The 12,593-nt window shown below is 43.1% G+C and overlaps 1 protein-coding gene across 1 annotated transcript in view; it reads right to left on the reverse strand.

Annotated features, from left to right (window-relative positions):
* The window catches only part of CYP19A1 (cytochrome P450 family 19 subfamily A member 1), a gene marked incomplete at both ends in the record, with an annotated part of 48,998 nt that overhangs the window by 13,952 nt on the left and 22,453 nt on the right, over positions 1–12,593 (reverse strand). Inside the window, 1 exon segment of the mRNA XM_080809726.1 lies at positions 2,281–2,435. Coding sequence (XP_080665852.1) covers positions 2,281–2,435 — 155 coding nt within the window.

A 12,593-nucleotide genomic window follows, 5' to 3' on the forward strand; every position in this document is an offset into this window, starting at 1 on the left:
AGTAATATTCCATTGTGTATATAGACCACAGCTTCTTTATCCATTCGTCTGTTGAAGGGTATCTTGGCCCTTTCCACAGTTTGGCTATTGTGGCCATGGCTGCTATGAACATTGGGGAGCATATGGCCCTTTTTTTCACTACATCTATATCTTTGGGTTAAATACCCAGTAGTGTAAATGCAGTGTCATAGGGTAACTTCAAATTTCTGCTATATCAGGAAAACTAATGAGAAACAGAACTCTCAAGGGAGATTCAAGAAATGCCTGGGTGGCTTAGTCAGTTAAGCGTTTGCCTTCAGCGCAGGTAATGATCTCAGGGTCCGGGAATGGAGCCCCACTTCAGGTTCCCTGCTCAGCGGGGAGTCTGCTTCTCCCTCTGCCTCTGCTTCTCACTCATGTTCTCTTTCTCTCAAATAAATAAGATCTTTAAAAAAAAATTCTTGGGGGGGGCACCTGGGTGGCTCAGTGGGTTAAAGCCTCTGCCTTTGGCTCAGGTCGTGATCCCAGGGTCCTGGGATCGAGCCCCGCCTTGGGCTCTCTGCTCGGCAGGGAGCCTGCTTCCTCCTCTCTCTCTGCCTGCCTCTCTGCCTACTTGTGAGCTCTCTCTCTCTCTCTCTGTCAAATAAATAAATAAAATCTTAAAAAAAAAATTCTTGGGACTCTCATTGATTACTGAAAATGTCAGACACAGCAGGGAACTTTTAATAAGTAATTAGACCTCTACTTTTTTAAAAAGACCTCTATTTTTGGCATTTAATATGGGTAGTTTTATAATGTTTTTATTAGAAAATCTGATCTTCTATGTACAGTGTTTATCTAAAAAAAAGTCACAAAGAGATGTTCATGTCATTCTGCTTAAAGTCTTGAATGACTTACTGTAACTCTTGAGATAAACTCAGCTCGGTACCTCCCCTTAGGCTTCATGCCTACATGTGTCCATGCCAGGCACAAGGGCCTACTTATGGACATACAGTGCTGATCCACCCTTCTCTGTCTTGGAGTATCCTGTTCTTTCCTTCTGTGGAATGCATCCTTGTCAAACTTTCTTAGTGTAGATAGCTTTTATCTTCTTTCAAAACTTATTGCAACCATCTGCTTCTGAAAAAGCCTCCCATGACCCTTCAGAACACTTTAGATGGCCCATTTTTTCTGTGCCTTGTAGCACTCTGCACACACCTCTAGCATAATATATCACCTAGGATGATATTTGGTGATATGATATCTGCCCCTCCCCCTATTATAAATTCCCTGAGGGAAAGGACCATGTCTTGACTATCATTGTATTCTGGGTACTCACTAAGTTTGTGGCAATTTGTTATAGCAGCACTAGGAGACGAATACAGTGGAGTCTACAGTAGAGTTGTACTGAGCCTTGGTGATGGGCAACTCTGTAGAGAGAATCAGTGCTCAGCTGTGTCAGGCATAGATTCTCCCGGTCCCAGTAGCCACATGGGAGGCATCCAGGTTCACTACAGAGGCTGGCTGGAGGGAAGAATGTTGCATGGTCAGGCCTAAGATCCATCTAGCCCCAGATTCTATCACTGACAGGGTTTCCAGGGCATGAATATTTTCCTTGATGTTGATGTCAAAGACTGGCCATGTGTATTCCCCAGCTGCTTCATTTTCCAGTGAAATACAGTAAAAGGGCCTAGATTAGGTGCCTTGGGACCAAGTCTCTGCTCATCTATTATTCGCTATGTTGCCTGAGTAAAAATCACAACCTCTCTAGGACTGCATTTCCCCAACTATAAAATTCAGAGACTGGATGAGATGACATATATAGTCCTTCCTAGTTCTAAATCTCTAATTTTATTCACAAATTGCTTTCTGTTAAAACATCTAGGATGTCAGTCAATGATTCAGCGAACACATTGTTTGGCTATGTTTAAACCAAACATGTGACTGAAACACTAAATTCTTAATTGAAATGATCCTAAGTACAGAGCTGTAGCTCTTCTTCATGTCTGTGGCATTGCTTTGTGTATCAACAGGAAGAATGGAGTTTGTGGTGGTTAAAAATGTAGGCACTGGCATTGTCTTCTGGGCCACCATTTACTAATTTGGGGACCTTGGGTAAGTTACTTCAGCTTTCTTATGTATAAAATGTAGGTGACAAGAGTATTTACCCCATGGGGTTGTTGTGGGATTAAAATATCAAGTACTTAGAATAGTGCCTACCATATCTTATTATTTCAACATAAGTGATGCAGCAGAATTTAAGTTCCAGAAAAGGAGCTCATTTATAGACAAAAGAGCAGAAGGTCACCAGCATCTGATTACCTTTTGTAAAGAAAGGACGAATGGCTTTCCAGAGGGTTGGATTATTGTTAAATATGATGCCATTTTCATGCATTCCGATGCACTGCAATCCAAGTTTGCTGCCAAATCGGGAGCTGTAGTGACTGTGCTTCATTATGTGGAACATACTTGAGGACCTACAGAGACAGCAAAACTTCGTGTTAATTTTGAAGGGTCCAGAGAGCTCATGATGATGATTTTGACTACCAGGTGGCTTTCTTAGCAAATACTTGTTGCTCTAAATGCAAAGCATTCGAGGGGTGCCAGTAGGTTAAGTGTCCAATTCTTGGTTTTGATTCAGGTCATGATCTTGAGGTCCTGAGATTAAGCCCCATGGTGGACTCCGTTCTCATCACGAAGTCTGCTGGAAATTCTCTCCCTCTCCTTTTTTTTTTTTTTTAAAGATTTTATTTATTTATTTGACGGACAGAGATCACAAGTAGGCAGAGAGGCAGGCAGAGAGAGAGGGGGAAGCAGGCTCCCTGCTGATCAGAGAGCCCGATGTGGGGCTCGATCCCAGGACCCTGAGATCATGACCTGAGCTGAAGGCAGAATCTTAACCCACTGAGCCACCCAGGCGCCCCTCTCCCTCTCCTTTTGCCTCCTCCCCTACTCACACTCTCTTTCCCTCTCTCTAAAAATAAATAAATAAATCTTTTTTAAAAATGCAAGGCATTCTAGTATTCATATTGAATAGTGTTTGTGAGCATAAGAACATCCCTCTCCAGTTGAAATATTCCTACTTACTGACTCCCTGCTTGAGTATCACCAAAGATAGTACACACACACACACACACACCCCATTCCTTATCCCCCCCCCCTTTTTTTCTAATTCCAAAGCACAAAAATACTAGCCACGACTGGGGTCAGAGCTGCAAGGCTCTGAGTCCCAGAAGAGTCCAGCCCCACTCCAGACAGTTACCACCCCCTGCAGGACTGAGTCTCAGAATCCTGAGTTCCTGGAATTGCTGAAGTCTTCTTCTGTTTGGAACAAGCAGTTCTTCCTCATACCACCTATCCTCAGAATCTCTCATCAGGCCTAGCCTCTCCGGTGGGTATCATTCTGGGCTTAAAGGAATCTCCTGGGCACTCATGGGTCTGGCTTCGCTGGCTGTGCTGGGCCTGGAAGGCTCTCTGTGGTGGTGGCAGCAGTTATCTTGAGACTCTACATTCCGTCCTGACTCATCAAGGTCTCCAGGGTCACAGAGTTCTCTCAGGATATAGGGCATGGTGAGGCATTGATAGCCCTTGAGGTAGCAACACTGGGACCTTGCCAACAGTCTTCCTTGAACTTCTCAGTTCCTCTTCACTGTTTTGCTTCCAACCCCTGCCATGCCCAGCTTTTAAGGCCTGGGAAGAACTAGGGGGCAGGAAGCAGCTCCTTCTGTTTCTCTCCTCCCCACACTTTTCCTCCTTTAGGAGCTACTTCCTGCCCCTCCACATCCCAGGGAGGCAATTTGGGCATGATGAGGCACTGAAAATTAGGAAATGTTATAAAATACAAGCTGAAGAAGTTATAGGAGCCTGCACATGTGAGTAGAGTATTATATTCTTAGGACAATGGTATAGAATTCTTCTCTTGGGAGAGACTGACCTGCTTTGTTGAGAAGATGTTAAGACTGCTTAGGAGTTAGCCTATGGCATTAGAAGGATAAATGGGTAATTTAAGTAATAATCAAAAGGATAAAAGACAAAATGATAATTATTCTCTTCAGGATAAATAATAGGTGGGTTTATTGGAGGATGGGTGCAAGCAGCATGGGGAAGGAGAGGGTGGGGAGCTGAGATGAATGCTGTAGAGTGAAGATTTGTAAAGAGAGGACTCCTGGCTCAGTACTCAGCCAAAGAAGTCTGCTGTAATTTATGAAGTTGAGAATTATGGGGTAGATGGAATGGATTCATTTTTCACCTGCCAAGAGAAAAATTAAGAGATGTTATAGGTGACTGCATTTCCTGTGGCATGGGGCTTTGGCTGGAAAATAGGTTCATGCAGGGCCCAGAGGGAAGCAGGCTAGCTGGACAAGGGCTGAGTAATGGCTGAGGCCATGGATGGCATGGGTCAGGAAGCCAGAACTCCAAGATGGCATGTGTTAATAAGCTATGTGGCTAACCCTTCATAAGCTAAGCAAGATGGACACTACATGAAGACAGACAGGACAGTGTTTACCGGAGGACAGAGAAGATAATAAACAGGACATGTGGTGCTTGTATGTCTATTGTTTTCATAAATGCCAAAATCATATTGTAGGTGTAGACCCCACCTGGAAAAAAATCAAATTAGGTTATCTAAAGGATATTGAAGAAAGTGGGCAGAGTGAGAACAAGAGGCAGACAAAACAGTGCAGAAGGGGGTGCAAGCTGCCAGATCCCCAAATCCTCACCCACAGTGGTGCATGGTCATGGCTGAGTGAGTGAAGAAAGGGAGGTCACACGTCAGCCACTTCCTTTCAAGGCCCAGCCCTTCCATACAGAAGGCTGGAGCATGCCACCTCAGAGGCTTGGGGCCCTCCAACATCCCTCTGCTCCTGAGTAGACACTAGAAACACAGAGTACACAGAGGACTGCAGAGTTTGTGCTCAGAAAGTCTCATGTATCGTCCTTGGCCTCCCTATGGTAACAAAGCCTGTTCCAAGCACATACATTACCCAGACTCCTCTGAGGCGCATGGTGACATGTTCTTCAGATTGTAAGGCCGATGTCCAAGTACGTATATGTGGACAATATGGCCAAATGCAAATTCCCCTTGGTAAACTGTAAGCATAAGCATATTTACTTCCCTCCATACATATTTTCAGCCACTTCAACAAATTTCCACTCAAGTATATTCAAATGGATCGCCATTTTTCTTGGAGATAGGGAGAAAATGGGAGGGAGCAGGGTTTGGGAATTAAAAAGAGGAGACAGAGTGGTGAGCAGAGGAGGAATAGAGGTTTTTGGCATGCAACCATGGGAGGTGTAAAGAAAGTGGAGGCAGGGTAAACTGTAAGGAGTCTGGCTTTTGGCCATGTTAACAGTGCCAGAGCCAGGCCATGTATAAATGTCACTTACCTGTGTATGCTCTGGTGGGGATTTCAGGTAAACCCCAAGTGACATAACTCTTAACCTTGGGGCTTAAGAACTAAACTACTCAGGTCTGCCAGGTAAGTTCAAATAGATCTCCCAAAGTTTTTTTTTCACCTGGGGATTATAAATTACTCCATGTCTCTGAGACTAGAGTGGAGTTCAGAGAAAGAGATCACAAAATTAGAAAGGAACTAAACATTTGAGCAGAGGAATAGGAAGAAAATGGGCACATTATTGCAAGAAAGCAAAGTATATCTGTAAATGTCTCTCTGCTACTGCAAAGGAGGGAGAACCTGGGCAGCTTTCTGGTGTGGGAAGGATAGAGGGGGGAAAAAAACCTAACAGCATGGTGCCTTAAATGTGCAAAATCAAAATACATAAAATACCACCTGTGTTACATTTTAGATGTTGTTGTTATTTTTTTTTCTATTTGGGTGACCTTAATATTTATACAAGTTTTCATGTGTTCATTGTGACTTCGGTTTTTCCTCTCCACTTTTCCACTGAAATTTTGTTTCTCAACTGCAAATTCTCCTATTATGGGACGTTTCTGAACACATAACCCTTAGAGATGGGAGTGGCCATTATAGTGTATGTACCTGGTTCCTACACTGGGCTGGAGTGGCCATATTACCACTTGCTCTTCCCTCTTAAATTTGATACTTGGTTCCTAAAAGGATGACTTTGCCTTAATGAGGTTATTCAGTTAGTGCTTGTGAAAACACATTCCCAAAGAAGGCATTGGGCCAAAGGAGCTGGGCTCTGGCTGAATAGATCAGGCTGCAGGGCAACTGCGGGTTCCGTAGTCCTGATTAAATTCTAAAAGAAAGACCCTGAAATAATGTCAGTGTCAAAAAATGAAAACAATTATTTTATGAATAAATTATGTACTAGATAATTTCTTTAAGGAAAAAAATTCTTATTTTCAAATCAAAACACTCTCTATTAAGTCAGATGTTCTCTTGATTGTGGATAATATTTGTCAAATGATCCCTGTGTTTTGCACAAGTTTTTTCCTCTCCCTAGCGACAAAAATAAAAACAAAAATCCAGATGCTTCTGTTTATATTCTAGAGAATTAATTTGACTGACAAATAGCTAAAACTTTGTCCTGTATAGAAAAATCATGCTATGAGAGGACTGAAAATCTTATTAATAGATTTCAGGACTTTAGCTTCTCTTACCTTCCCCTACCTTAGTCTATAATGACAACAGAAAGTAAGTGATTTGTACATTCTGTGTTCACAAATTCATATCTAAAATTTTTAAGTGTTCAGAGGTAAAGCAGAACACTGTTTTTTCTGGTCTGACCCCTAGAGCTTTTATATACTGCATTTAACCACATTAGCCTGTCCATTTACTTTGAAAAATTACTAATCAATTTTAAAAAAAAGAACAAGAGACCCCAGACTTAAATCCTGCTAAAGGTGTATTAGTTACTAAAGAGCTAACTTCAGACATAAATGTGTTCTTTAGGGGGCGCCAACAACTCAGTGATTTCTTTGAGTCGGAGGCTCGGACTTGGCAAGGGACAAAGACGGAAGTGAGAGACCTTGCGGGAGAAGACCGGCTGCAGGTGAGCAATTTAAAACCAAGTCTTTGATCAAAAGTAGGCTGGCTTTATCTAACCAGAATAAATCAAGAAAGTGAAGAAAAGAAAGTTGGTGAAGAACTAAGGACTCCAGTCCAGAGCTCTCGGGACATTCAGGAAATAGTAGAGACCTTGCTCCAGCCTTGTGGGCTAGCCTGTAATACCAGTTAAGGGAGATGTTATACTGACTGGGAGAGTAAGGACTTCTTACCACTCAAGAGAGACTAAGGGAGTCCCCAGGCTCAGGAAGGGTAGTGGGTAGTGTAAACTGGATGGTAAATGGGGTCATTATCCTTCCTTCCTCTCTTCCCTCCCTCCCTCCGTCCCTCTCTCCCTCTCCCCCTCCTTCCATCCTTCAGTCCTTCTTTTCTTCCTCTTTCTCTCTTTTTCTTTTTTCTTTCTTCCTTATTTGAATATAGTTGACACAGTGTTACGTTAGTTTCAGAAGTACAAGGTTGTCGTTCAACCAGTTTATACATTATGCTGTATTCACCACAAGCACAGCTGCTATCTGTCACCATACAGTGCTATTACAAGACCTTTGACTGTATTCCTATCTTGTACCTTTCATCCTTGTGACTTATTCATTCCATAAGTGGAAGCCTATATCCCCCTTTCCCCTTCATTATTCTTCTTTAAACATGACTAAAGTCAAAAGACATTGTCAAAGATGGCAAACCTATTGTCTATTCAAAATGAAAAGTAGCCAGAGTAAGTTCTTAGGTATTGAGGAGGAAGCCACCTTCAATTCTGAATTTAAAGGACTCACATAGGGGCACCTGGCTGACTCAGTTGGTGGAGCACAGGACTCTTGATCTTGGGGTTGTGAGTTTGAGACCCGTGTTGGGTATAGAGGTTACTTAAAAAGAAAATCTTCAAAAGAATAAAAAAATTTTAAAAATGCAATCTTTAAAAAAAAAAAAAAGGGACTCATGCTTCTGTGGCCAGGTTCAAGAATGATGAGTACTGAACATATGGAGGAGAAACTAATGGAATAATTGGCACCAAACAGTTAAAAACACTTGCCTGTGTAGACCTGTTTTGTGCTTGAGACTTACAGTCTGTTGATCCCATTGCCTTTCCCCTGTCCTTTGTCCCCCTAATATTCTCACTTACCCAGCTTAAATAGTGGAATCATGCAAGAGAAAAACAATTTTTACAATAGAGAGATCTGCCTGTAACCACCCTACCCAATGATCACATTTAACATCCCTAATAGTGGGACAACATTTTCTTGTCTCTTGATGGGATGCAGTATGAAGTGCCCAATATTGCCAAGGAGGTATCGTTACAAAAGTGTTTAACCTGAATGAAACTGAGCCTTAAGGCATAATTTCCAGTTTATAAGAAATACAGGGAATAGGGGAGTATGTTAAGTGACACCATAATGTAATGAGAGAAATTTGGAAATGCAGAACATCCCATAAGACAATTGACTTGGTCTCTTAAGAAGGTCAATGCACGTGAGGCAGGGAATGAGAGTACTGCTCTTTCAGCTTTCTTATTCATTTGAACATTTTCTTAATAAAAAGTTGGAGAAATATTTTATTGTCAATCATTAAAATCACTCTCTTCCCATGCATTCTCAACTCCCTTGACCCTTTCCTTACTTTGTCATAGTTGCCTGGTAAAAACTCACCCCTGGCTAAATCCAACTCTTAGCTTACTCTGTGCTTGCCCCTGACAGCTGAATGTGCCTGGGGGAAAAAACCGCACATGCACATGTTCATACACACACACACACACACACACACACACACACACACACACACACACAGAGGTCCCAATTAAATTCAAGTGGACCCTTATCTCAGTTGGCAATTCTACATTTCCTCAAGTCCCTTCACTGTCACTGTTCAGGGAGGCGCCCTGCGAAGCCACTTGGGAATGAGGCTGACTCTATGCACAGAAAGAACCAGAAACGGTTTGCTGAGGGCCCAACTGTCGGACAGCGCCACCGTGCTGGGGCCAAGGCCAAGCTTCCCTGAGGCTCCTCCCGGCGACAGCACCGCAGGTACTAGTGCCCGCCCTCTACCACCCCAGCCAGCACTCTGATGGGCAGCCTTTGCTTGAGGACCCCGAGAAACACACCGCCCCCACCGTCACCCGGACTCCCTCAGGATCCTGTGCCTGACTTCTCGCTCCTCAAATACTCTACTTCCTCAGTCTCAGCTAAAGACTTTATTTCCTATTTTACTGAAGAAAAAGAAGAAACTAGAATTTCTGCAAGCTCCAACTACTAGGATCTGTGCTCATATTTTCAAACTTCCCAAACTTACTGTGGGTGAACTTCCATGTCCCTATTCAAGACCAACTCTACTTGTCACTTGGACCCCCTTGCCATCTCACCTAGCACACCCCTTTCTCTTCCATCAACAATTTTGCTTTGTAATCCATTATTGACATCTCAACACACACGTTGTAAATTCTCCTATCTTAACAAAGGCTCCTTGGACCATACATCTTTCTATTTCTTTGTCCCATTTCTCTGCTGCCTTTAAGACAAACTCCTTGGAACAGTTGCTACGCCTGCTGTCTATAATTCTTTCCCCTCTTTCTGTACTATAGTCCTACTTTTGCCCCCAGCACTCCATTGAAACTGCTCTTTTCAAGGTCACCCATGACCTCCTTTTTGCTGAATGCAATACTCAAATCTCCTATTCACCAGGCACTCTCTGGCATGGTTGACAATTCCATCCTTTCTGATTTGCATTCATCACCTGACTTTCAGACCACTGCATGCTTCTGGTTTTCCCTTCTTTGGCTGTCCTTCTCAGCCTCCTTTTCTAGTTTCTGATTATGGTTGTGAGATGGGAGGGGGGTGGTCTAAAGACACAAACCTTCCTTTACAACATCACACTCAGCTGTCTACTAGGCATGTCAAGTCAAAATATCCCAAATGGAATCCTGACTTCTCGCCATCCCAAACTTGCTCCACTTATCTGAGATAATGATACCTGCATTTTTCTAGGTACTGGAGGCAGAAATTATGCTGTCACCTTGATTCTTACACCCAACTTCCAATCTCTTAACACCTTACTGGCTTTGCCCTCAAAATATGCCTAGAATTTCACCTCTCATCTTATCACTTCTACTGTGCTGACATGGACCAGCCACCCTCTCTTTCATAACTGCTCTCCGTACATTCATCCTTATTCCTTTAGCACCTGTTCTTAAAGAATGTAGGTAGGATGGAAGTAAAATGTGGGTAGAGAAGCCAGGAATGTGCTGAAACATGAATGAGTCAGATATGTCACTCTTCTGCTCAAACTCTTCAAAGGCTTCCCATCTCATGCAGGATAAAATTCAGAGTTGTTACAATGGCCAACAAGGCCCAAAATGACTGGGTATCTTAATACCTCTCTAATGTCATCACCACTGTTCTTCCTGTAGCCACACTGGTATCCTTGGTGTTCCTTGAACATTTCAGACAGGCTCCCACCTCAGTGACTTTGCACTTGTTCTTCCTTTCATCCAGAATGCTTTTCCTCTACATCTCTGCATGACTCACTCCCTCGCTTCCTTTAGGTCTTTATTCAAATGCTATCTTCTCAGTGAGGCCATTCTTGACTGCCTGCAGCTGGTCCTCCCCACTTTAGTCTCCTATATAGCTCATATCTACCTGATGAGCAACCACCTTGGTTTGCTTGGGACTGTCCCAGTTGTACCATTAAAAGTCCCACATCCTGTGAAACCCCCTAGTCCCAGGCATACCAAGACATCTGGTCACTCTACTCCTATACTATATGTTTTACTCATCTGTTGTTGGTATATTAACAACACAACAATATACTTCTCCATGAGAGTAAGGATATTTGACTGATCTGCTCATGATACCCCATATACATAGTTAAGTCCTCAATAAATATTTATTTAGTGAATGGGAGCCAATAATAATTATATGTTAGGATCATCCAGTGCTTAGTATATAGTAAATTCTCAATAAATGTATGTTGAAAGAATACATGAATGCATTCCCTATAAATGTACACATGATTAAAACAGATATACAAATATAATCCTAATTAGTATGTTAATTACTAACAAGTATGCAAAAATAACCCTAATTAGCATGTCAGTTGCTAACTCTCCTTAATGGATGTTACCTATATTCTTTTTTTTTTATTCATTACAAAAACTGATATATACCCACAACACATAGTGTCATGTACAGTATCTGTAGGCCCTTAAGAGCTCACCTGCCTCATCTACTGATGATGAGATGAACTTTCTTCAAAACTCCCAGCTGCTCAGGCAACATCCTAGCAACACTCCAGCCTGACCTTCCTGCCCCACCCCCCCCAACCCCCCTCCGTCCCCTGCCTGTGAAGTTCTGCAGCCCCCACCACTTTGGGACAATGCTGGTAGGGAAAGTTGGGCCATAATCTCTACTCAGTTGTAATGACTACAGATCTTAAACTTTTCAAAAGAAAAAACCTGGCAAACTTTCAACTAAAATTAAAAAGCTTTCTGAGGTCCAGTGGGGTATTTTCAAGAGGCACGGGTAGTTCTGGAAGGGACCTGAAGAACAGGCAAGGAAAGGAGATGGGGACAAACATGTCCTATTCCCGCAGGGAGTTCAGCCCTTAACAACAAAATTGAGCGGCTCAGAGGCAATTAAGGAGAACACAAAGACTCCAACCAGTGAAGAGCCTGTGAGGACACGATGAGAGAACTGGGAGAGCTGGGGGAAGGGCGGGATGGGTTGTGTACTCATCTGGAGCATGAATCAGCATCTGAATTGGTCAGGGTCGCTAAGGTGACTTTCTTAATGAAGATAGGAGAGCAGTCCAATGCCACCCTGCACTGTCACTGAAGGATCCTACTTCAGGAATGGCTTTGGGCTTCCGGGATTGGATCTTATGATCCAAATGTGTAGTATGTGTTCTGGTCCTCTGGTCCTTTGTCACATTCTTCACTCCAGTTCTTATCTTATACTACCACCACTCGAGCTAGACTGAAGGGTAAGATGATCAGAGGAAAGCACTCCAGCCCTGCTTAGCTGCTCCCCAACCCCAAGGCAAGACCCCCTAGTGCTGGCAGCAGCTTACCTGTTCTCCTGCCTCAGGCTCTGCAGCACATTGGCATTACTTGGGGAGCTCTACAAATACCTGCTGCCCAGGTTCCACACCCCCCCCCAGAGATTCTGAAAGCTGGGGTGTGCCCTGGGCATTGGGATGTTTAAAAGCTCCCTGGGTGACTTTAATGTGCAGCCTGGGTGAGAACCACCGCTTTATGTCCTGAGCTGTAGACAGATATCCTTTTGGTTAAATACCCTGCGCGTCACTGCACCTGTCTGCTGAGAAGGGCTGGAAGGCAACTAGCTATGCTGGTGGGTGAAATAACAGGGCCAAACATCCCAAGCCCTGAAGCCCTTGTGTCATCAGTCCCAGGACATTTTGAGACATTTTGAGGACATTTTGAGACATTTCGAGAATGTAGGCCATTGTTAATGTAAAGTATTAATTTCTACAACCTAAATCCTGGCTGACCAGAGAAGTAAACTCAAGGATAATTATTGGTCCCCACTCCCTTCTGTGTTATTTGGTTCAAAGAATTGACCTTTGAGATTACCATGGTATTTTATGAAATAATGCATGTAATCTTGGCTTGAAAGAAATCACTGTAGTTTCTAGAAATGC

Source organism: Martes martes, assembly GCF_963455335.1.
Source record: "Martes martes genome assembly, chromosome: 7".
NCBI classification, from domain to species: Eukaryota; Metazoa; Chordata; class Mammalia; order Carnivora; family Mustelidae; genus Martes; species Martes martes.